General features: G+C 39.4%; 1 protein-coding gene across 6 annotated transcripts in view; it reads right to left on the bottom strand.

Moving 5' to 3' along the window:
- Positions 1-7,308, bottom strand: part of FCRL5 (Fc receptor like 5) — a 63,403-nt gene extending 56,095 nt beyond the window's left edge. For all 6 annotated transcript variants that reach the window (XM_043452832.1, XM_043452833.1, XM_043452836.1 and 3 more), the window contains exon 1: positions 7,175-7,308. In XM_043452832.1, the coding sequence (XP_043308767.1) occupies positions 7,175-7,271 (97 nt within the window). In that variant the 5' untranslated portion in view covers positions 7,272-7,308. The remainder of the gene's footprint in view (positions 1-7,174) is intronic.
- Positions 7,309-27,337: the final 20,029 nt, after the last annotated feature.

Here is a 27,337-nt window from a genome sequence, read left to right as displayed (position 1 = left end):
GGGGTTGCAAAGAGTTGGACATGACTGAGCAACTAACATTTTTCATTCTTAGTCCTTTATAAAGTTATTTTTCATTAAATGAATATATTCTAGTACTTTGATTTCTAAATGATTTCTCCATTAGATATCTAAAAAAATTTTTAGAGGTTCCTCTTTAAAAATATATGTATTGATTACATACTATCATAGCTTAATCCCAGAGATACAAGAAATCATTCATATAAAGCTTTACTCTTTTCACTTTTTTTATTATTGTCATGCAGACTATATTAATGATATAATCCCCTCAAATATTTTGGTACACTTATGTACCATCTATGGTCATTTCCTTTGCTCAGTACAGTTTACTCCACACTTGTGCTTTTGAATGGCAAATATGCTAATGTGGGTATCACTTTGCTATATATTGTAGTGTACTAACACATGACATATATAGGATTTTACATAGTTCCTTTGACATCAATTAAAAGAAAATTGTATTACTTCTGCCTTTTATTCTTATAGCATTAGATATACAAGTGTTTCTCTTTGTTAATGTTAATATGAACTACTTTCTGAAATCCCTAGTATTCAAGCTGAAGAACTCCTCCTGTAATTCCTGTGAGGCAACTGTCTATTAATATATTTTTTTCAGTTATTGATTTGAGAGCATCTTGTTTTGTCTCTATCTTTCAGAAGGTAGTTTTGGTCAAGATGGAATTCTTGGTTGATAGGTTTTTTTCTTAGCGTACCTTGAATGTTTCCCTCTGCCTTTTGGCCTCCCTGCTTTTTTGCTGAGATATCACCTAATTTCACTAGGGTCATTTTACTGGTCATTTTTCAAATGCCCTTTATTCCCACTATACAGTTCCAACTCCTATTTCTATGCATGTCTCATATTTCCATTATAAACTTGACACTTTAGGCAATATAATGCAGGTACTCTGGGTACTGGACACATTTCTTCTGGACTTAATGTTATCATGATACCAGCATTATCAGTTTTTTGTTTGTTTTTTGGTGGAGAATATGAGTAATGATCCAGTATTATTGTAATGAAGCTTGATCCCCACGTTTTGAGAAGACAGAGTTAGTGTATTGAATTATGGATATGCAGATTATGATCTGCTTCCCTGGTGGCTCAGCTGGTAAAGAAACCACCTGCAATGCAGGAGACCTAGGTTCTATCCCTGGTGGGGAAGACCCCTGGAGAAGGGAAAGGCTACCCACTCCAGTATTCCGGCCTGGAGAATTCCATGGACTGTATAGTACATGGGGTCACAAAGAGTCGGACATGACTGAGTGACCTTCACTTTCATGTCTTCTCATCATTCTTAGCACCTAACATAATGCTGTGTATTAATGTTACTGAATAATTTGTTGAACAAATGAATAAATATATTTTATTCTAATATTTTCAACTTTGGTTAAAATACCAACCAGTTGATATGTGTGAATTGATAGACTTAACACATGCCCACAGACACAATGAGAATGTCATTTGTTGGGAGTGACATAAACAAGATGGTAGAATAGGAGGTCTCTAGTCTTTCCCTTACAGAAGCAAATTTTTGGCAGCCTACTTTAAACAAAAGCTGATAGCTTTGAGATCTAGATGGGAGATTGTGAAACCCCACTGGAGCCCAATACCAAAGAAGGGCCACTTGAGAAGGTAGGCACACGCCCTAGGAGGTGACTCACTGACTATCATCCCAGCTACAGACTGAAAGCTGTCCCATTCTCCTGTGGACTCAACTCTAGCCCCACTTGTCCATGCTCCTACCACCTGCCTCTTCTGCCAAGGAATCCATGCTCATCCATTCCCCTGGTAGCAGGCCCATCAACCTCAGACTGAGTTCTGTTGCTGAAGCAGTTCTGTGACCCAGATCCAAAGGCAAATCACAGCCTGAGAGAAATTATATGTATTCTTATATATGGGGCTTCCCTGGTAGCACAGACAGTAAAGAATCTGCCTGAATGCAGGGTAACTGGGTTTGATCTCTGGGTTGGAAAGATTCCCCAGAGAAAGTGAATGGCTACCCACTTCAGTATTGTTGCCTGGAGAATTTCATGGGCAGAGGAGCCTGGTGGGTTACAGTCCACATGGCCACAAGGAGTCAGACATGACTAAATGACTTTCATACACACACATATACACACATACATACACATATGAGAAGTTCTACAAGTTGAAATTAAAGGCCACTGGCAACTTGAAGACACATGAAATTGTAAAACTCACTAGTAAAGGTGAATATACAGATGGTTTGACCTATGATTTTTCAACTTTGTGATGGTGCAAAAGCAATATGCATTTAGTAGAAGTCAGACTTTGAATTTTGATCTTTTCCTGGGCCAGCAACACACAGCATGATACTCTCTTGTGATGCTGGGCAGCAGCAGTGTGCCAGTGCTCCCAGTCAGCCACATAATCACAGGGGTGAACAACAGACACACTTACAACAATTCTATATCTATGTGGTCATCGTATTTTTCACTTTCAGTGCAGTATTCAGTAAATTACATGAACTATTCAACACTCTATTATAAAATAGGCTTTCTGTTAGCTGATTTTACCCAACTATAGGCTAAGGTAGTGTTCTGAGCATGTTTAAAGCAGTCTAGGTTAAGCTATAATATTTGATAGGCTGGGTGTATTACATGCATTTTAGACTTATGATATTTTCTGCTTATAATGAGTTTATTAGGACATAACTCCATCATGAATTGAGGAAGATTAATATAATCAAATTCAGAATATGCTAAATACTGTGTCTTAGTCTATACAATTTGTTATGACAAAAGTGCTGTACTGGGTAACCTATAAACAACAGAAATTTATTTCTCAAAGTTCTGAAGGCTAGTAACACTGGCTGACTGTCTCTGGCACAGTCCACTTCATCATAGACAGCCACCTTCTCCCTATAGTCTCACATTGAAGAAGCATAAGAGGACTCTCTTTGACCTCTTTTATAAGGGGACTAATCTCTTTTATGATGGTTTTGCCCTCATGACATAATCATCTCCCAAAGGCCCCTCCATCTCCTAATACTATCACCTTCAGGGTCAAAATTTTAATATATGAAGTTTGAGGGGAAATAAACATTCATAAAATCCTATATAGTGGTATGTAAAACACTTTTAACTCTAGCAAAAAAGTTTTAAAAGACAAAAGTACTAAAAATTAACTATAGCTACAATAATTTGTTAATGTATACACAATGTAAAAGTATGTAAATTGTGATATCTATAATAAAATGGAGGATAATTAAAGGGTAAAGTTTTAATACTTGATTTAAATAAATTTCTTAATTTAAATTATTATATTTTATATAGGTCCCATAGCAGTCACAAAGAAAAAATCTGAATAGATACAAAGGACTCCCCAAAAGTCAAAACTATCTTGAGCCAAAAGAACAAAACTGGAAAAAACATAATTTCTGACTTCTAACTATTACAAAGCTGTGGTAATAATAAAAACTATTCATGTTGATATATGGCAGAGGCTAACACAATATTGTAGAACAATTATTTTCCAATAAAAAACAATCAAAACTAGCATAAAAATATACATATAGATCAATGGATCAGAACAGAGAGCCTAGAAATGAATCCACACTTTTATAGTCAACTGATCTTCAAAATAAACTGGGGAAAATTCTGAAAGAGATGGGAATACCAGACCACCTGACCTGCCTCTTGAGAAATCTGTATGCAGGTCAGGAAGCAACAGTTAAAACTGAACATGGAACAACAGACTGGTTCCAAATAGGGAAAGGAGTATGTCAAGCCTGTATATTGTCACCTGCTGATTTAACTTTTATGCAGAGTACATCATGAGAAATGCTGGGCTGGATGAAGCACACACTGGAATCAAGATTGCCGGGAGAAATACCAGTAACCTCAGATATGCAGATGACACCACCCTTATGGCAGAAAGTGGAGAAGAACTAAAGAGCCTCTTGAAGAAAGTGAAAGAAGAGAGTGAAAAAGTTGGCTTAAAGCTCAGCATAGAAGGTGAGGGTGGGATATTTCAAAAGAACAGTATGTATATTATCTATGGTGAAACAGATCACCAGCCCAGGTGGGATGCATGAGACAAGTGCTCGGGCCTGGTGCACTGGGAAGACCCAGAGGAATCGGGTGGAGAGGGAGGTGGGAGGGGGGATCGGGATGGGGAATACGTGTAACTCTATGGCTGATTCATATCAATGTATGACAAAACCCACTGAAATGTTGTGAAGTAATTAGCCTCCAACTAATTAAAAAAAAAAAAAAAAAAGCTCAACATTCAGAAAACTAAGATCATGGCATCCAGTCCCATCACTTCATGGCAAACAAATGGGGAAACAGTGGAAACAGTGGCTGACTTTATTCTGGGGGACTCCAAAATCACTGCAGATGGTGATTGCAGCCATGAAATTAAAAGATGCCTACTCCTTGGAGGAAAGTTATGACCAAACTAGACAGCATATTAAAAAGCAGAGACATGACTTTGCCAACAAAGATCTGTCTGGTCGAGGCTATGGTTCTTCCAGTGGTCATGTATGGATGTAAGAGTTGGACTAGAAAGAAAGCTGAGCACTGAAGAATTGATGCTTTTGAACTGTGGTGTTGGAGAAGACTCTTGAGAGTCCCTTGGACTGCAAGGAGATCCAATCAGTCCATCCTAAAGCAAATCAGTCCTGGGTGTTCATTGGAAGGACTGATGTTGAAGCTGAATCTCCAATATTTTGCCCACCTGATTGGAAGAGCTGACTCATTTGAAAAGACCCTGATGTTGGGAAAGATTGAAGGTGGGAGGAGAAGGGGACGACAGAGGATGAGATGGTTGGATGGCATCACCGACTTAATGGACATGAGTTTTGGTAAACTCCGGGAGTTGGTGATGGACTGGGAGGTCTGGCGTGCTGCGGTTCATTGGGTCACAAAGAGTTGGACAAACTGAGCGACTGAACTGAACTGAACTGATCTTCAAAATCCGTACCAAAAACAGACAGAGGGTAAAGAACACTTCCTTCCATAAATCACTCTGTGAAAACTGAATTTCCACATGAAAACAAATAAAATTGGATTTTTGTATCTCATCATATACAAAAATCAACTTGAAATAGATGACTTAAATGTATGACCTGAAACTGTAAAACTGCTAAAAGGGAACTGCTAAAAGAGAGAAAGCTTCTTGGCATTGACCTGGAACATGAGTTTTGGATATGACCCCAAAAGCATAGGCAACAAAAATAAGAACTAAAACAAATGGGATTGCATCAAAAATAAAAACTTTTGCAAACAAAGGAAATAATCAACAATATAAAGAGTAACCTATGAAATGGGAGAAAATAAAAGAAAACCATCTATCCAATAAGGGGTTAAAATGTCTGAGGAACTTTAACAAGTAAACAGCAAAATACAAATAACCTGATTAAAAAACAGTTAAGAATATGAATAGATATTCTCAATAGAAGACAAAATCTCCAAAAGTTTATAAAAAGATGCTCAAACATTAGTAAGAATCAGGGAAACACAAATGGAAACCAGGAGATAACACCTCACACTAATTAGATTGGCTATTATCAAATACACAAAAGATGACAAGTGTTGATAAAACTTGTACATTGTTGGCAAGAATATAATTCACACAGTCATAATGCAGAAACAGTCTGTAAGTTATATCAATGTATGACAAAACCCACTGAAATGTTGTGAAGTAATCAGCCTCCAACTAATAAAAAATAAATAAATAAATAAATAAAAAATTAAAAGTAAAACTATCATATAATTCAGTAATCCCACTTCTGGGTGTATATCTGAAGGAAATGAAATTAGTATCGCAATGAGATTCCTGCACTCCCATATTCATTACAACATTATTCACAGTAGCTAGAATATTGAAACAATTTAAGTGTCTGTCTTCTGTTTAATGGATAAATAAAAGGTAGTATGTGTATACACACACACACACATATATGCAATGGAATATTATTCAACTTTTAAAGAAAGAAAGAAATCCTGACATTGTGACAACATGAATAAACCTGGAGGACATTATGCTAAGTGAAATAAGCTACAAAGAAAGACAAATACTACATGATCTCACTTACATGTGCAATCTGAAAAAGTTGAACTCACAAAAGCAGAGACTAAAATGGTGTTTGCTACAGTGAGTACTCTGTAGGAGAACTGAGGACATGTTGCTCAAAGGAACAAACTTTCAGTTGTAAGATGAAGCAGTACTGGAGATCTAATGTAGAGTACAGTGACTAGTTAATAATAATGTTAAGTTGAAATTTGCTGAGAGTTGATCCTGAGTGTTCTTAGCACACACACAAGGTGACTAATTATGTGAAGTGAGAGGAATGCTAACTAGCTGACTGTGGTCATTATTGCACAATATATGTGTATCAAGACATCTTATACACCTTGTTGCTGCTGCTGCTGCTAAGTCGCTCCAGTCGTGTCCGACTCTGCGCGACCCCATAGACGGCAGCCCCCCAGGCTCCTCTGTCCCTGGGATTCTCCAGGCAAGAATACTGGAGTGGGTTGCCATTATACATCTTAAATACATATAATTTTAATTTGTCAATTATGCTTCAATAAACCCAAAGGGGGAAAAAAAAATATCAAGCATCTTAGGATTTTCCCCTGCCTTGCCCACTTCCCCCGTGAGTCCTTGTCTTCATTTCCCCTTCTTTGTGCTCTTTAACTGCCAATCACTGATATCATTTGCATCTGTGTGCCAAAGAAGGGGACATCTTTTGTCTTAGAAAACTTGCACTCCCATGTCCAGCACCACAGTCTGGGATTGTCACATAAGGAATAAACACACCTCCTTTGCAGACAGAAAGTTAAGGTCTTCTCTGAATGAGACCATATGAACAAGCAAACAGAATACACTGGCTGCACTTCATGATGTAGTATTTTTTTATAGAAAAAAAATGAATAATCCCTTAAGTGCCCTTAAGTGCTGTGGTCACTGTGGTTTTCTTCTCTGTAAAGTTGAAGCTCTGATCACTCTTGCAGCCTCAAAAGAAGAATCTCTGAGCTATATAGTGAAGTCAGAGAACATAATCTCTCGAGGCAGGAAAGAATCTTTGAGCAGGGGCTGAGACCCCCAAAAAAGCCAGGTCCATGGTAGAGAGATGCTGTCCTAACCCCATGGCCCCACCCAGGGCCCATGTTTAGCTGTTCTACTTACCCAGGATCAGCAGTGATACCCACAGCAGCATGAAGACTTGGTCTGCCCAGGGCTGAGGCCAAAAGAGAAGCTTTCTCAGGAATAGCGTGTTTGTCATTGATCTCACAGCTGTACACTATCACCCTAGCACTAAGAAAGGCATCTGTGAAGTAGCTTTTTCAAAGAGCAGGATGCATTAGTAAACTAGAAAAAAGGAAGTGGGAGTTCCCATCTTTAACTACTAATCAAAGTTTCCTGCTCTGTGATCAAAGTGATAAAAATAAATGTTAGGGGTTTTGACACCACATTTCTATTGCTGGAAAAATGCGTTAAGGAAAGCATGGAAGATAGATCTAAAATAATGTTTATTATGACATCATTCATAATAGCTAAACACTGGAAGAAACATTATAGGACTGAATAAACATGGTGTTGGTTTAGTCACTAAGTTGTGTCCGACTTTTGTGACCCCATGGATTGTAGCCCACCAGGCTCCCCTGTGCCTGGGATTCTCCAGGCAAGAATACTGGAGTAGGTTGCCATTTCCTTCTCCAGAATAACCATTGGACTACTTAAGAATATTCTGATACATCTAAATAATAACACACCATGAAGACATTAAGAATGAGATAAGCTTGCACATATAAGAAAGCAAGACAGCTTTGATCAATGTGAAGAGAAAAAAGTGGGGAGTAGATTGGTATTTATACTAATATTACATTGGGGTAAATGTAAAAAATAGAGTACATGTATAAATAAATTGGTATAAGAATCCTTTCTTACTTCCTGGGAAATAAACCTAAAATAGTGGTTATATTTGCAGAACTATGGAATGGAAGGAGATATTTTATTTTATGTCTTTCTATACATGCTATATGCTTAGTCAGTCAGTCGTGTCCGACTCTTTGTGACCCATGGACAGTAGTTCACCAGGCTCCTCTGTCCATGGGATTTTCAAGGCAAGAATACTGGAGTGGGTTTCCGTTTCCTTCTCCAATGTCTTTCTATACAGTTTGGCTTATTTTAAAATTTCTGTATATGTGAATTGCTTCGATAACTTTTTAAAAGTCAGGATTTTATGCTGGTATACTGACATTACCTGCCATGAGGAATGCCAGTTTCTTATTTTCAAACAGTTTTCCCCACCTTTTCTTTCTGCGTCTGTATCCTGGTCTTTGTAAAGTGAAAGTGAAAGTGCCGCACTGGTGTCTAACTCTTTGCAATCCCACTGACTGTAGCCCACCAGGCTCCTCTGTCCATGGGATTCTCCAGACAAGAATACTATGAGTGAGTGAGTGTGAAGTCACTCAGTCGTGTCCGACTCTCTGCGACCCCATGGACTGTAGCCCACCAGGTTCCTCTGTCCATGGACTTTTTCAGGCAAGAGTATTGGCGTGGGTTGCCATTTCCTTCTCCAAAGAATACTGTAGTGGATGGCTGTTCCCTTCTCTAGGGGATCGTCCCAACTCAGGGATGGAACCCACGTCTCCCTTACTGCAGGTGGGCCATTTCCTTCTCCAAAGAATACTGTAGTGGATGGCTGTTCCCTTCTCTAGGGGATCTTCCCAACTCAGGGATGGAACCCACGTCTCCCTTACTGCAGGTGGATTCTTTACCATCTGAGCCACCAAGAAATCCATTTAATTTCATATCTAAAATGCATATCACATACATATATTATGTTACATCCTACCTACTTCACTCTGAGACAAGGAAAGCATATAATGATAAATAGAGATTATTCCATCTCAGTCCATCAGGAAGACCTCAAGGCAACAAAGAGCTTTAACTTGCTTTTGAAGCTAATACAAATAACTCTACTACATATATTCTTGTACAGGTCTCCTGGTACATGTGGGCTTGCATTTCTGTTGCTTATATACCTGGGAATAGAATTCCTGGCTTATAACACTATTTTAGAAAGCTCAGTTTAGAAGGTACTGCTAAATTATTTTTGAAAGTGATTGTGCTAGTTCCAACTTTATCAACTGGTGTTTGAGAGTTTTCATTACTGTAAAATACCTGCTGACATTAGTATTATAATCTTGTACATTTTAGCCAGTATGCTAGGATTATCTTAATGCAGTTTTAATTTTCGTGTCCTTGGTGAATTATGCAATTGAGCATCTCTTCATGTTCAAGTTTTTGCTCATTGTGTTGCACACTAGAAACCACTGTAATATTGTAAGTCAAATATATTTTAATAAAATAGAGCCTATACCATTGTCTGAAGCCCCAGCTTTTGCCACTGCAACCTGGAGTACATCATCAGATCACCTGGCTAGTGGGACTTATGTTTAAGTTCCCACAAAGCTGTATATATTTGCATACTTTTAAAAGATGCTGCCTGAGTTCTGGCTTTCAAACAGCCTGAAGCAAGATACTGAGATACTCCTCTTAGGAACACTGAGAGATCTAGGTACATTCTCAAATACTAGGAGCATTTAAAAATGTAATAGGCTGTTTGAAGAAGCACAAAGATTAGAGAGATGACAAAGAGTTGGAGCAGAGTTGAATAATAAGTTTTGTCTTCTACTGAGGCCACTCTTCAATGTTGGGGGAGGCTGCTGAAACATCTACAGTATACAAATCAAAACAGAGTCAAGCAAAATAAAGAAAGCTGAGAAATATATTCCAAATACAAGAATCAGATAAAACCTTGAAAGAAAAAAGCTTCATGAAACAGAGGTAAGTAATTTACTTGACAAAATGTTCAAAGTTATGGTCATAAGAATTCTCACTGACCTGGGGAGAAGAATAAATAGATACAGAAAATGTCAACAAAAAGTTGGAAAATACGACAAAGTGACAAATAGGAACAAATAGGAATACTGCTGATTTCAGTTTTCTATCTGCTGCACATAGCAAAAGAAACCCAAGGATATTTACATTTGAAAACTGGGAACTCTTTACATATCACTACTTCCCAGGTGCCAGTGAGATTTGCCAGGTAATGCCAGCTGAGAGATGTGAGCTAGAGAAGACAATGACCAAATGTATTCAACTGTGGACTCAGAGGATCAGTATAAACTGAAAATAATTGTGAAGACATTGTAAAGGCCATAGATTCATGGACAGTAACCGTAACAGTCTTAGTGAAAGCTTATGCCCAGGGTATCATTAAGACTATATTACAGGTCATTTTTAAGTAAAGATATTGCCTTGAAAGAATGAATACAGTAACAAATAAAGGAAATGTTATTTTTGCCTTTATCATTTCATGTCTTACTCCCATAGAGTAAAGATTATTATATTACATACCTTAAGATATTTCTTAGACCATTGTGACATATATAACGTGTGACATTATGACATAGGGTTGGATGCAATCTGAATAAAATTTCAATTGAGGTGCCTCTTCAATTTCATAGAAAACAAGAAAAAGAAATTACTGCTAAAGAATACAAAAACTGAACTGAAAAATACAGTAGGCATATTCAACAGCAGACTGAATGAAACATAAGAAAGCAGCAGTCCACTTTAAAACAAGGCAGTAGAACTCACCCAATTAGAGCAATAAAAAAATAAACAAATAAAGTTAAGAGAGCTTAAGGAGCTGATAAGACAAAACTCAGTGGACACACATTCAGCTTATGGGGGTCCCAGAAGGAGAGGAGAGAGAGAAAATGGTCAAAGTCTTGAAAAAATATTGGATGACAACTTCCCTAACTTGGGTAAAGAAATAGATATCCAGATCCAGGAAGTTCAGGGTTTAATTAAGATGAACCCAAGGAAACCTACACCAAGACACATTATAATTAAAATGGTAGAAGCTAACGATGAAGAGAAAATATTAAAAGCATCTAGAGTAAACATTTTGTTACATACAAGGGACCATTCATAATATTATCAGTAGATTATATAGCAGAAACTGCAGGCCAGAAAGGAGTGAAGTGATATATTCAAAGTGCTGAAACAAAAGAATAAAAAAAAAAAAAAAACAACCAATAATACTCTACCCAGAAAAGTTATCATCTGGAATAGAAGGAGAGAGAAGCACAGCCTAAAGGACTTTTCACCACTAAACTGGCTTTACAAGCAGTGTAAAAAGGGACTTATTTAAACAGAAAAGAAAGTCTTGTTTCTAACAAAAAAAAAAAAAAAAGGAAATATTTCAGTAAAAAAGATAAATATATAGGAAGCCAGTCAATCAGTTCAGTTGCTCAGTCATATCTCACTCTTTGCGACCCCATGGACTGCAGCACACAAGGCTTCCCTGTGCACCACCAACTCCTGGAGCTTGCTCAGTCATGTCCACCGAGTTGGTGATACCTTCCAACTATCTGACCCTCTGTCGTCCCCTTCTCCTCCTGCCTTCAATCTTGCCCAGCATCAGGATCTTTTCCAATGAATCAGCTCTTCCCATCAAGTGGCCAAAGTATTGGAGTTTCAGCTCCAGCATCAGTCCTTCCAATGAATATTCAGGACTTATTTCCTTTAGGATTGACTCCTTCAATCTCCTTGCAGTCCAAGGGACTCTCAAGAGTCTTCTCCAACACCACAGTTCAAAAGCATCAATTCTTCAGCACTCAGTTTTCTTCCTTTCTTCCTTCTACACTATCATCCATACATGACAATTGGAAAAGTCATAGCTTTGAATAGACAGGCCTTTGCAGCAAAGTAATGTCACTGCTTTTTAGTATGCTGTCTAGGTTGGTCATAGCATTTCTTCCAAGGAGCAAGTGTCTTTTAATTTCATGGCTGCAATCACCATCTGAAGTGATTTTGGAGCCCAAGAAAATAAAGTCTGTCACTGTTTCCATTGCTTCCCCATCCATCTATTTGCCATGAAGTGTGGGGACCAGATGCCATGATCTTAGTTTTTTGAATGTTGAGTTTTAAGCCAGCTTTTTCACTTTCATCAAAAGGCTCTTCAGTTTCTCTTCACTTTTTGCCATAAGGGTGGTGTCATCTCCATATCTGAGGTTATTGATATTTCCCCTGGCAATCTTGATTCCAGCTTGTGCTTCATCCAGTCCAGCATTTCATATGATGTAGTCTGCATAAAAGTTAAATATGAATATAAGCAGGGTGACAATATACAGACTTGATGTACTCCTTTCCCAATTTGGAAGCAGTCTGTTGTTCCATGTCTGGTTCTAACTGTTGCTTCTTGACCTGCATACAGATTTCTCAGGAAGCAGGTCAGGTGGTCTGGTATTCCCATCTCTTTCAGAATTTCCCAGTTTGTTGTAATCCACACAGTCAAAGGCTTTGGTGTAGTCAATAAAGCAGAAGCAGATATTTTTCTGGAACTCTCTTGCTTTTTGTATGATCCAACGGATGCTGGCTCTTTTGATCTCTGGTTCCTCTGCCTTTTCTAAAACCAGCTTGAACATCTGGAAGTTCATAGTTCACGTACTGTTGAAGCCTGGTTTGGAGAATTTTGAACATTACTTTGCTAGCCTGAGATAAGTGCAATTGTGCAGTAGTTTTAACATTTTTTGTCTTTGCCTTTTCTTAGGATTGGAATGAAAACACCTTTTCCAGTCTTGTGGCCACCGCTGAGTTTTCCATATTTGCTGGCATATTAAGTGCAACACTTTAACAGCAACATTTTTAAGGATTTGAAATAGCTCAACTGGAATTTCATCATCTCCACTAGCTTTGTTCTCAGTGATGTTTCCTAAAGTGAAGGGCAAAGTAAGTGAAAGGCAAAGTCTGGTGATCCCGCCATGGGATGCAGAGTGGAAAGGGGTTGGGGGTGAAGGGGTGGGAGTGGAAGTGATAAGGCTCATCTTAGGTTTCCAGGCTCATCTTAGGAGACTGGAAAGGACCAAAAAAAAGGGGGCGGGGGCGGGAATGAGAAGTAGGGGAAGAGCATCTTAGCTTTCTTACTCTGCTGCCTTAAATTTGTTGTGTAAGATGGCAGGAGCATATTATGATCTTTGTCCCAACCGTGCTTCATGGGAGATTTAAAGAATCCCCAGTCACCAGGAAAAATGGTGTCCAGGCTTAGGCTCCAAGTAGGTTTGATTCAAGAATAGTTATGTGTCCAATCTCTGGAACTGTGCTGTAAGGTCTGAAATAAGCAAGACCCTAGGGAAGGTAAAGATGGCAGAATAGAAAGATGTGTGCTCACCTTCTCCTGCAAGAACTCCAAAATTGCAACTCACTGCTGAACAACCATCAACAGGAGAATGTTGGATTCCATTATAAAAAGATACCCCACATCCAAGGGCAAAGGAGAAACCCCAACAAGACAGTAGGAGGGGCAAAATCGTGTTTATAATCAAACCCCATATCCACCAGAGATGCTCGGAAGGCTCAAACAAAATCTTGTGTGCACCAGGACCCAGAGACCCTGCAGAGATTGAGCCAGACCTGCCTTTGAGTGTTTGAGCGTCCCCTGCAGAGCCATGGGTCAGCAGTGGCTTGCCATGGGGACAGATCTGGTCATGCAGCGTGTGGCATAAGTCCTCTTGGAGGAGGTTACCATTAGCCCCACCATAGAGCCCATGAGCAGATGACCCACAAACTGTAGAACCATTATACCAAGAAATCCTCATACTGTTAAGAAAGTTCTAGGACCCACAACAGATTTCCCAACCTGGAGATCTAGCAAACGGACAAAGAATCCCCAGGGAATTTGACTTTGGAGGCCAATGGGATTTCCACAGGACTTGGGAAACAGACTCTTGGAGGGCACAAACAAAACCTTGTGCAAGCGAGCCAGGAGCCAGGAGAAAGGAACAGTGTCCCAACAAGAGACTAAACCAGACTTGCCTGTGAATGTCCAGGAGTCTCTGTGGGAGGTGTGGGTTGACAGTGGCCTGCTGCAGAGTCATGGGCACTAGATACAGAGCACAAATATATAGTAAAGTAGTGGTTCAATCACTTATAAAGCTAGCATAAAAAGTAAAATACAAAAGTAATTAAAATAACTATTACAATCACTACTTAAGGGATACACAAGATATAAAGACATAAACTGTGATGAGGAAAATAAACATGTTGAGTTTTAGGGATCAAACGTATGTTCTTACCAACTTAAAATAGAGTGCTATGTTATTATATGAAAGCCTCCTGGTAACCACGAAGCTATCCTTTAGTAAATACTAAAGCAAACAAATAAATCAGAATGAGAGAAAGAGAAAGTAACATAAATATAACAGTTAAAAAAAAAAGAAAGAAAGAAAAACTCATTAAACCACAAGGAAGAGAGCAAATTCAGTAAGTGGTGCTGGGAAACCAGACAGTTACAAATAAAAGGATGAAATTAGTATAATTTCTCAAACCATATACCAAAAGAAACTTAAAATGGATTCAGATTTGAAAAACTTCTTAGGAGAGAACATAGGCAGAACACTCCTTGACATCAACTATAGTAATATTTTTATGGATCAATTGCCTAAGGGAAAAGAAACAAAGGCAAAAATAAACAAAGTGAAAGTGAAGTTGCTCAGTTGTGTCCGACTCTTTGCAACCCTGTGAACTGTAGCCTGCCAGGCTCCTCCGTCCATGGGATTCTCCAGAAAAGAATACTGGAGTGGGTTGCCATTTCCTTCTCCAGGGGATCTTTCTTACCCAGGGATCGAACAGAGGTCTCCTGCATTGCAGGCAGGTGCTTTAACCTCTGAGCCACCAGAGAAGCCTAGAGAAAAACATAAATAAATAAATACATGGGACCTAATGAAAAGCTTTTGCATGTCAAAGGAGAAAATATTTGCAAATAATATAACCAATAAGGGGTTAATATCTAACAAGTTCATACAACTCAACAGCAAAAAAAAAAAGCAGATTTTAAAATGGGCAGAAGAATTCAATAGATATTTTTCCAAAGAGGAAATGCAGATGGCCAATGGGTACATCACTAATTATCAGGAAAATACAAATAAAGCCAAAATGAGATAACACCTCACATATACCTGAATGGCTATCACCAAAAAAAAAAAAAAAAAAAACCACCCACGAATAACAAATGTTGGCAAGGATATGGAGGGAAAGGAACCCTTGTTGGTTCAGTTCAGTCCCTCAGTAGTGTCCGGCTCTTTGCGACCTCATGAACCCCAGCACACCAGGTCTTCCTGTCTACCACCAACTCCCGGAGTCTACCCAACCCATGTCTATCGAGTCAGTGATGCCATCCAACTATCCCATCCTCTGTCGTCTCCTTCTCCTCCTGCCCTCAATCTTTCCCAGCATCAGGGTTTTTTCAAATGAGTCAGCTCTTCGCATCAGGTGGCCGAAGTATTGGAGTTTCAGCTTCAACATCAGTCCTTCCAATGAACACCCAGGACTGATCTCCTTTAGGATGCACTGGTTGGATTTCCTTGCAGTCCAAGGGACTCTCAAGAGTCCTCTCCAACACCATAGTTCAAAAGCATCAATTCTTCAGCACTCAGCTTTCTTTACTGTCCAACTCTCATATCCATACATGACCACTGGAAAAACCATAGCCTTCACTAGACGGACCTTTGTTGGCAAAGGTACATGAACATGTTGGCATGAAAGGTACATTGACAACATCCACTGGATCACAGAAAAAGCAAGAGAGTTCCAGAAAAACATCTGCTTCTGCTTTATTGACTACACCAAAGCCTTTGACTGTGTGAATCACAACAAACTGTGGAAAATTCTGAAAGAGATGGGAATACCAGACCACCTGACCTGCCTCCTGAGAAATCTGTATGCAGGTCAAGAAGCAACAGTTAGAACCAGACATGGAACAACAGACTGCTTCCAAATTGGGAAAGGAGTACATCAAGGCTGTATATTGTCACCCTGTTTATTTAACTTATATGCAGAGTACATAATGAGAAATGCTGGACTGGATGAAGCACAAGCTGGAATCAAGATTGCCAGGGGAAATATCAATAACCTCAGATATGGAGATGACACCACCCTTATGGCAAAGAGTGAAGAGAAACTGAAGAGCCTTTTGATGAAAGTGAAAAAGCTGGCTTAAAACTCAACATTCAAAAAACTAAGATCATGGCATCTGGTCCCCACACTTCATGGCAAATAGATGGATGGGGAAGCAATGGAAACAGTGACAGACTTTATTTTCTTGGGCTCCAAAATCACTTCAGATGGTGATTGCAGCCATGAAATTAAAAGACACTTGCTCCTTGGAAGAAATGCTATGACCAACCTAGACAGCATACTAAAAAGCAGTGACATTACTTTGCTGCAAAGGCCTGTCTATTCAAAGCTATGACTTTTCCAATTGTCATGTATGGATGATAGTGTAGAAGGAAGAAAGGAAGAAAACTGAGTGCTGAAGAATTGATGCTTTTGAACTGTGGTGTTGGAGAAGACTCTTGAGAGTCCCTTGGACTGCAAGGAGATTGAAGGAGTCAATCCTAAAGGAAATAAGTCCTGAATATTCATTGGAAGGACTGATGCTGGAGCTGAAACTCCAATACTTTGGCCACCTGATGGGAAGAACTGACTCATTGGAAAAGACCCTGATGCTGGAAATGAGACAAGTCAGGGAGAGAAGGGGATGACAGAGAATGAGATAGTTGGATGGCATCATTGACTCATTGGACATGACTTTGAGCAAACTCCAGGAGATAGTAAAGGACAAGGAAGCCTAGCATGCTGTTGTCCACAGGGGTCACAAAGAGTCATGACTGAGTGACTGAAACACAACAAGACCTTGCTGCATTATTAACAATATCTAAGATATTAAAACAATTCAAATGTCCATTAATGGATGAATAGATAAAGAAGCTGTGGTACATACACACAGTAGAGCATTATCCATGCAGTCCATGGGGTTGCAAAGAGTCAGACATGACTGAACAACTGAACTGAACTGAATTCAGCCCTTAAAAAGGTGAAATCTTGTCATTTGTGGCAACATGTGTGGACCTCAAGGACATTATACTCAGTGACAGGGAAAGACAAATACCACATGATCTGTCTTACATGTGGTTCTGAAAGCAGCAGGGGGTCTAGGGCAGGAGAAACCTATGAAGGTAATGAAAAGAAAAAAAGGAAAATAATGTACAAATCCTTTTGTAAGTAGCCTTTGGCAGGAAAGAGCTTTATGCAGGATGCCCCTTTTGTCCGTCTTGTCACAAACCTTAAACCAGGCACCTCCATGCTCTTCTCATCTCTAGCCATAGCATCTTTCAAATTTTTGATCAAATAATACCTTGTTTACCTATTGGTTCTTTCTGTAGATAAAAGAAGTAGAAATGAAAAATAAATAAAGCAGATGACCAGATCTCCCCCCTAACTTCCCCTTCAGTAACCTCACAAACAAACTTTGTAAACATGATGGCATCAAAAGAAATATCACAAGAAGTTGACAAGCCTATACAATAAGTCTGTATGTAGTAGGAGATGGCAATGACTCTGACCTCACAGCTCAATGATTAACTGAGATTACTTCTCCTTTTCCCTTTAAAGCTTTCATTACTGAGCAGAATTTTAGGAGGTGGTTTTTGCGGGACACCGAGTCTACCATCATAAACTACTTATTGCAAAATTCAGACTGAAATTGAAGAAAGTAGGAAAAACAATGAGACCATTCAGGTATGACCTAAATCAAATCCCTTACGATTATACAGTGGAAGTGACAAATAGATTCAAGGGATTAGATCTGATAGACAGAGTGCCGGAAGAACTATGGATGCAGGCTCGTGATACTGTACAGGAGGCAGTGGTCAAGACCATCCCCAAGGGGGAAAAAATGCAAAAAGGCAAAATGGTTGTCTGAGAAAGGCTTACAAATAGTTGAGAAAAGAAGAGAAGCAAAAGGCAACGGAGAAAAGAAAACATATACCCATTTGAATGCAGAGTTCCAAAGAATAGCAAGGACAGATGAGAAACGCTTCCTCAGTTATCAACGCAAAGAAATAGAGGAAAACAATAGAATGGGAAACACTAGAGATATCTTCAAGAAAATTAAAGATACCAAGGGAATACTTCATGCAAAGATGGGCACAATAAAGGACAGAAATGGTATGGACCTAGCAGAAGCAGAATTAAGAAAAGCTGGCACCAATACACAGAAGAACTATACAAAACAGATCTCCATGAGCCAGATAAACATGATGGAGTAATCACTCACCTAGAGCCAGACATCCTGGAATGTGAAGTCAAGTGGACCTTAGGAAGTATCACTATGAACAAAGCTAGTGGAGGTGATGGAATTCCAATTGAGCTATTTCAAATCCTAAAAAATGATGCTGCACTCAATATGCCAGCAAATTTGGAAAACTCAGCAGTGGCCACAGGACAGGAAAAGGTCAGTTTTCATTTCAGTCCCAAAGAAAGGCAATGCCAAAGAATGCTCAAACTACCACACAGTTGCACTCATCTCACATGCTAGCAAAGTAATGCTCAAAATTCTCCAAGCCAGGCTTCAACAGTACGTGAACCGTGAACTTCCAGATGTTCAAGTTGAATTTAGAAAAGGCAGAGGAACCAAAGACCAAATCGCCAACATCTGTTGGATTATCAAAAAAGTAAGAAAGTTTCAGAAAAACATCTGCTTCTGCTTTATTGACTACACCAAAGCCTTTGACTGTGTGGATCACAACAAACTGTGGAGAATTCTGAAAGAGATGGGAATACCAGACCACCTGACCTGCCTCCTGAGAAATCTGTATGCAGGTCAAGAAGCAACAGCTAGAACTAGACATGGAACAACAGACCACTTCCAAATTGGGAAAGGAGTACATCAAGGCTGTATATTTTGTCACCCTACCTATTTAACTAATATGCAGAGTATGTCATGAGAAATGCTGGACTGGATGAAGCACAAGCTGGAATCAAGATTGCCAGGAGAAATACAAATAACCTCAGATATGCAGATGACATGACCCTTCTGGCAGAAAGTGAAGAAGAACTAAAGAGACTCTTGATGGAAGTGAAAGAAGAGAGTGAAAAAGCTGACTTAAAACACTGTAGTTGGGAAACTAAGATCATGGCACGTGGTCCCATCACTTCATGGCAAATAGATGGATGGGGAAGCAATGGAAACAGTGACAGATTTTTTTGGGAAGTAGGGGAGCTCCAAAATCACTTCAGATGGTGACTGCAGCCATGAAATTAAAAGACACTTGCTCCTTGGAAGAAAAGCTGCGACCAACCTAGACAGCATACTAAAAAGCAGAGACATTACTTTGCCAACAAAGGTCTATATAGTCAAAGCTATGGTTTTCCCAGTAGTCATGTATGGATGTGAGAGTTAGACTGTAAAGAAAGCTGAGAACTGAAGAATTGATGCTTTTTAACTGTGGTGTTGGAAAAGTCTCTTGAGAGTCCCTTGGACTGCAAGGAGATTCAACCAGTCCATCCTAAAGGAAATCAGTCCTGAATATTCATTGGAAGGACTGATGCTAAAGTGAAACTCCAAAACTTTGGCCACCTGATGAGAAGAACTGACTGCTTGGAAAAGACCCTGATGCTGGGAAAGATTGAAGGTGGGAAGAGAAGGGGACGACAGAGGATGAAATGATTGGAAGGCATCACCAACTTGATGAACAGGAATTTGAGTAAGCTCCAGGAGTTGGTGATGGACAGGGAAGCCTGGCATGCTGCATTCCATGGGGTCACAGAGAGTTGGATATGACTGAGTGACTGAACTGAACTGAACTGAGTCTACCATCTCCCAGATGCTGACATTCTGATTAAAAGCAACTTTCCTTTCTACCCACATTTGCTTCTCTTGAGTAAAGATTTTTGAGCAGTTAGACCCAATTTGGTAGTACTTTAAGAAAATTATAAAATTTATTGACTTAAAAAAGCTGATAAATGGAGCATTGCATCATTTTTGTGGAGAGCAACACGATGACCTTAAATATTACCAAATTAATCTACACATTTAAGATGAAAAAAGAAGTGATAGAAGTTTAAGGAGGATGACAGGGAGTGACCTGGATACTCAATAACTCTTCTTCAGAAACATCCTGCTAAGTTAAGCATAAATGAATCAGAAAAAGATGGATTTTTTTTCTCCTTGAAATACACATGAGTTAATTTTACATGAGTTTAAATACCAAGACAAAATATGCTTGGAAAAATTGTTTTGCTAAAGCCTTTCCTCCCCCAAAAAAAGGTTCACTCAAGGTAGAGGGTTTTTTTAACTCTTTTTATCTTTTGTGGTTTGTCTCAGAAAGTAAAATGTGGTAGATATGCTCAAAGTGATGGTTTTCCTAATAGTTACCATATTTTGGATGCTTACGATAATATAACATCACACCAGGTACTATGTATACATTATGTTATTTAATGTTTGCATCAACACTAAAACAGTTAAATAGTGAAATAACAGAGGCGATCTTCTGTCAGGTTGGTATTCTCATCTTCATTTTATATATGAGGAAAACTGAAGCTCAAAGAAACTAAGTATCTTAATTTCAAGTACCTTGTAAGCCTGAAGACTCTTAAGCAGTAGTGAAGCAGGCTTTCATCCCAGATCTATCTGAGACTAACCTAACCAATTCAATAAAGAAATTCAACAGGTACTAACATTTGAATAGGAATCCAGATACAAGCTTGTCCTTGTTGGAGAAGACTCTTGAGAGTCCCTTGGACTGCAAGGAGATCCAACCAGTCCATCCTAAAGGAGATCAGTCCTGGGTGTTCAGTGGAACACTGATGCTGAAGCTGAAACTCCAATACTTTGGCCACCTGATGTAGAGAGCTGACTCCTTGGGAAAGACCCTGATGCTGGGAAAGATTGAGGGCAGGGGGAGAAGGGGATGATGGGGTATGAGATGGTTGGATGCATCACCAACTTGATGGACATGGGTTTGGGTGGACTTCAGGAGTTGGTGATGGACAGGGAGGCCTGGCGTGCTGCGGTTCATGGGGTCACAAAGAGTTGGACACGACTGAGCAACTGAACTGAACTGAACTGAACTGAAAGCCGTCTGTAGCAGCAACACTTTCCATGGTCAAATGATTATATCTCAAAGGCAATTACTAAGGACCTATTCTGGGTCCCTGGTGGCAGGAAATGGAAACTTGGTTTTATGAAGTCTGTAAATAAATGTTGTACTCTCTATAACAGTACAGGATAAAGCTAGAGGTTTTTGGAGGACAAAGGAAGAGACATATTTAAAGTAGGATGTGAGGAATTAGCCACAGTAATCTCATGATCATTGGATAAACCATGTAGCTCAAGGGCTCTGTCAATCATTGTGGAAAAGGGTTGGAACCTCTCTATTCTCTGGCTATCAACAGCTGGAGGGAAAATCTCAGATGCAGTGATGAGAGAGGATTGATAGAGATGAAGAAGGAGTGCTGGCAGCATAAACAAATCTAGAAAAAGGTAGAATTTACTTTAAATGTTACCATCAGGTCATATTCCAGAGGGAAAGTCTAACAGGCAATGGTTCTGCAGTGACAGAGAAGTAAAGAAGCACAGGCTCTGTTACCAGGAAGATTCATAGTGTTTCCGCTTACAAGAGGGATGACCTCAAGCACGTTTTCAAACTTGACCTCAGGCTCCTTCATCTTTATAAAGGAGACAACACCACCCTTATAAGTAGGTTGGTGCCAACCTATTCAAAACTCAGATCTGCATGAAACCAAAATGTGTCGTTGTTTTAAATATGCACTTTCTACTCTACAATCTTTTTACCAGATTGCCTTTATTTGCGGTGATGAACACTTATTGAAAATCACTGGATGAATCTATATATATTTAACAACTCTATTGAAGTATAATTTTCAATGATATAATCCACTTGCTTTATCACCACAATCTAATTTTTGAAAAAATTTCCACCACCCCAAATAGAAACTTGGCACCCATTTGTACTCTCCATTCCCACCCACAGCCCAGGCAACAAATTACTAATTTACTTTCTTTCTCTGTAGATTTACCTATTCTGAGCATAGAAATTGATTCTAAAATACGTGGTTTTTTGTGTCTGGTTTCTTTCACTCAGTATGTTTCCAAGTCTCATTCATGTTTTAGCATTCATGAGTATTTCTGTGAATGTATGTTTTGTTGTTTGAATCTTATTGGCTAGGACAACAAGATTTATTAACAATACATTTGAATATTTCACAGTTTCCATGAAGGTACCGTCTACATCAACCTGAGTCTGATAAGAGCAACAGTCATAGATAACAGAAGAAATGGAGAAGGAAATGGCAACCCACTCCGGTATTCTTGCCTTGAGAATCCCATGGACAGAGGAGCCTGGCAGGCTACAGTCCATCAGGTCGCAAGAGTCGGATACGATTTAGCAACTAGATCATCATCATAGATAACAAAGAAAGAACATGTCTAATAGCTACCACTGAATTTTGTAGGGTTCTGAGGGGAGCTACCAACCCCTAGGGGTCAATTTACATACTTGCTACCATTTTCCTGACCATGTCCAGAAAAGATATAAGGTCAGATTAGGCTGCCCTTAACCTCTGTCTTGGAAAGCTGGACATTCTTTTCATGTGCCTGTGGCTTTGCTACCTTAAATAGGTAGCAAAGAACAAAAGCTCCCCAGCCTTCCAACTTTTTATTAGTTCTCTAATTTTTGTCCTTTTCCTCCACCTAGTTCAACCTCTGAATATGTGCTAGTCATCATTTTCTATTGATTTTTATTTCTTATTAATTTATCTACCTGATTACATTTTAAAAGGTAATCCAAAGAGGCACCCTTCACTGGGATGGCCAAGCAAATCTCTCCCCATCTGAAAATACTTGCTGGACCTGCCAAGGTGAACCTCACATACAATCTCTGAGCAAAGACTCTTCTCTCTGTGTTTTTCTTTTTTTCCAACTTGGCCTTCTCAGTACACCATCTGCCTTGTATAAACTGATAACTGGTCAGAGAGGAAGCTTGGTGTATGGGAAGAACATTGGTATTCAAATTAGATGGACATGAAACTGAATCTTTGGCTGTCAGTTCCCCTCTGGGTGACTTTTGGCAAACTAGGCAAGATTTTGAGCCCCAGTTTTCTCATTTGTAGGGCTTCCCATGTAGCTCAGTTGGTAAAGCATCTGCCTGCAATGCAGGAGACCTGGGTTCAACTCCTGGGTCGGGAAGATCCCCTGGAAAAGAAACTGGCAACCCACTCCAGTATCTTTGCCTGGAGAATCTCATGGACAGAGGAGATTTTGAGACCCAGTTTTCTCATTTATAAAACTGGTATTAATTATACTTGCCTTCTAGTTATTTTTGACATTAAATGAGATGTTTGCAAAGTATATATCACAAGCATATAATAGATGCTGCATAAATGGCAGTTATGAAGTTTATTAACCTGTCACACTGAACTCAGCTCTCTTTTTTCATTCATGTAACCAACCAGCAGCCTCTGGAGCTTACCCAGAACAGACCCCTCCCCCATATCCTCAGCTTTGGCTTCTCTCTGAAGTACCCAGATATTAGTATCTCATGCGTATTTCCTGAGTTTTTCAGATGCTAAAAACCACCACCAAATATAAGAAATTAGCTTCTTGGTGATCATGAGAACATAGCACCCAGATCTACTGACACACAAGGACTGATAAAATTAACAACCCCGTTACTTCAACATCAACCAATGGGAGAATTGTGCACAAGCTGATCATGTAACCTGTCACCCCCCTCCCTCACCTGGCCTTTAAAATGCTTTGCTGAAACCCTTTGAGGAGTTCGAGTTTGGGAGGAGGGGGCATGAGCCGCCCATCTCCTTTCATGGTCCTGCAAGTAGATCTTTCTCTGCTCCCAACTCTGACGTTTCAGTTTTTTTGGCCTCACTGCTCGTGGAGCACATGAACTTGTGTTCGGTAATGTTCACACAGTGACTCTTTCACCAAGGCTGCCCTCAGCCAAAGGTTTTTAGATCCAATCACCTTCTAATACCAGCACTAGCATGATCACAAATTCCAATGATGGGCTCAAATAGTTAGAAAGAATTTAGAAAAAGAGAATTAGAACTTGTGTTGGGCCTGTTTGATTATGGAAGGTCCACTGGAGAAGACTTCTGACTAGCCACTTATGACTTGCTGGACACATCAAAACTATATCCGGTTTCATGAGCTTATGACCTGTGCAGTTACACAGGGTCCTGCACTATAAAGGCCCTGAGCTTGGTTTAATGCTCTGCTGGTGCCATCTTGAAATTTCTAATACCTTTATGTTTAAATTTGTGCTTTGTAAATGAAGCCTGATGGGACACTGGAGTGAGCACATAAGCAGAGAAGATACTTACAAGAGGTGTATCCACTTTCCTTGCTGCCTAAATGCAAACAGCATTCAAATACTCTATGAACACAGAATTCCAGTTGGATCCACCATGCTCAGGGGGACTCAAAGGGAGTAAAACTAAACATGACATCAATAACTAACAGCCCCCGAAAGCCACACTTTCAATTTGAACCAGACCTTGATTCAAACACAGTAAGAAGGAAGTTGTGTTCTAAGAAATTGAACAACCAAGAAACCCGAACAACAAAGAAACCCTATTGTATCCTTCCTTATGGTACTTCCCTATATCAGTTAATCTTGTATGTGGAAAATAACATAGAAGGAAAAGGAAAGATAAGGAAATCTCAATATTTCAGTCTTTCCTTACTTGTCAGTAATCCACAAGTAGAAAGTATTGGCATAATGTGCTTATATTAAGAGACGAAATTTTAAGTGAGAACTTGTTTTTTTTTTCCCCAGAATTTCCACTCTTCTTGTAAGAACAAAATGCATATGCATGAATGAACTATGAAATACAAATTGCCTAATTTCTGTGGTCCTACATATGAGTGAAATACTCTCATATTTCCAGTTAAAGCTGGCATTGCAAAATATAAAGGTGATCCATAAAATTCATGCTAATAATTTAAAATTTTGTTTTTTCTTTTCTTATGATGACCTTAAATAGCAAATAAAAAACATCATGACAAGAAGAGGGAGAGACCATGGAAGAAAGAAAAAAAAGTTTTATATACTAGTACTTTTAGCATCACTTTTTTTCTCTTGGTTTTTGAACAAGGGGTCTTCCATTTTCACTTTTCACTGGGTCATAAAAGTTCTATAATATCCTGAACCTAACTCTGCCCTCCTCTTCATGACCCTGAATAGCTTCTTGGGGAGAACTTGGACTTCCTGTGTTCTCAGGGAAGGAGGCCCTGTGCAAATGAGCTGATTTCCTTTCATAATGAAAATTCTATTTTTCTTTTTTTAGGTAGAAAATAATAGAAGCCAACTGGTTTGAGGCTTTCCCCTTGCCCCTCCAGCTTATGTAAATTTTTGAGGTGTTATTTTTCCATGCCTCTGGCAAGTCTGAAGACATAACACAATTTTGCATAAACATAAATGATATATTTATCTTGGGGTTCCTCTTTCTGAGACTCTTGAGCTGACATTTGGGTAGGGTCTGTTTTTACATCTTATCTCAAGGCCATGCTTAGCTTTAGAGATTTTATTAAATATAATAAGCAAGAAGCTGGTATGGTGCTAATGAGAACCAAAGGCTGGTGGCAAGCACGGCAGAATCATGAAATATACAAGGTGGAAGTATCATAGTGATTATCTAGGTAAACTTTCTAACAACTCAAGAGTGAAGGCAACGAATCAAATTCTTAAAGAAAAAGAAAAAGACTAGGCCACAGAGTGATTGGCCAGAAGGAGAGAAACGTGATGTGAATCTCAAATTTTCCACATGGCTTTTGGTAAATAAAGTTCTGGCACATAAAACGCAACACTGAACACAACTGAGCGAGGCTGCAGTTTTACTGAGAAAATTTTGAGTTATGCTCCAGTTTATCTCCATTTATGGCATCATAGTTCCCCTGAGCCTGAGCCAAATTCCTGGGAGCTGTCCTCTATGCCTTCCTCCACTTCCAATCAATCAATTACTTTTACTGAGTTTCTCACAAAACAAGTTTTGTGCCCCTCCCCTGTACTGCATCTGTGGCTCTACCCTGTTCATCTAACCTAGACTTCAGTGACAGGACCTAAGCATTCTCCCTGCCACCGGGCTCACCCACCCGGGTTGTGTCTACGACACAACCACCAGAGAGATCTCTCTGAAGGACACAAATCTGAGACACGCTGTTAGACTAAATCATCCGTGGTTCTTGATGGTTACAAGATAAATGTTCTTATGATTCCAAGGTTACTCGGATAGCTACCTTTCCAGACTGACACAATTTTCCAGTAAGCAGAATTTTACTCTGCACATATACTAATCTGTTTATATGTTCCTGAACACATTTTTCTGTTTTATACCTGAGCACAGTTATTCATGTCTGTCTAAAGCCCTTTGCTTCATTTCCTAGCCCATTCTTTCTGTGTCTAGTTTTCTAATTCAGTTTCCTTTTCCTCTGCGTACTATTCCTTCCTTTCTCCTCCTGACAGCTAACATTTCTTATTAATAAATGTTTACTGCATCTTAAGCTTTATGCTTAAGACTCCACACATTTAATCCTCACAGCAAGTTTGTGAATTAGGTTCTACTGATACTCTCATTTTTAATCTCTAAGGAGATATTTAAGTAGCTTAACAGTCAATCCTATAGGAAATCAACACTGAATATTTATTGTAAGGACTGATGCTGAAGCTGAAGCTCCAATACTTTGGTCACCTGATTCAAAGAGCTAACTCATTGGAAAAAATCCTCATTCTGGGAAAGATAGAAGGCAGGAGGAGAAGGGGACGACAGAGGATGAGATGGTTGGATGGCATCACTGAGTCAATGGACATGAGTTTGAGCAGACTCCGGGAGCTGGTGATGGATAAGTCCATGGGTCACAAAGAGTTGGTTGCAACTTTGCAACTGAGCAACAACAACTAAGGTTACATAGATATGAACTGTGACCTGGATCTGAACTCAGATCTGGTTGGTTTCTACATGTTCCTCACTGTATGCTATCTCTTCCAGAAAAAATTTCCCTGAAAATTTCCTTTGGTTGAGTTGGGCAGTGACTAGCTGGGGTGTCCACAAGATCTGTGTCCTCTGATTTCCAGGCCTCAGCTGGATTCCTATTCCCACCCCTGAGTTAGGTAGGGAAACTGTGGCTATGTTCTGGTCAGTGGCCTGTGGAAGCAATGAAATGCATTCCACTTTCAGGACTGGGCCCTAAAGTCTCTTGGCTGACCTTCCACACTCTCCCCTTTTGCAGAGGAACTGGAAACACTGAAGATGGCAGTACCACGAGATGTAAGCAACCTACGTTACTGAATGACTGGGTGGAGTGCCGCATTGCCCTTCACCCTGAGAGCAACTGATGATTTGTTTGGAAAGTTCCTGAGTCTTCTGGGTTCACTTGTTACAACTGTTAATGTTACT

The sequence above is a fragment of the Cervus canadensis genome, chromosome 2 (genome assembly GCF_019320065.1).
Source record: "Cervus canadensis isolate Bull #8, Minnesota chromosome 2, ASM1932006v1, whole genome shotgun sequence".
In the NCBI taxonomy this organism is placed as follows: domain Eukaryota; kingdom Metazoa; phylum Chordata; class Mammalia; order Artiodactyla; family Cervidae; genus Cervus; species Cervus canadensis.
The sequence above is the reverse complement of the archived record's forward strand: the minus strand, read 5'-3'. Positions and strand labels throughout refer to the sequence as shown.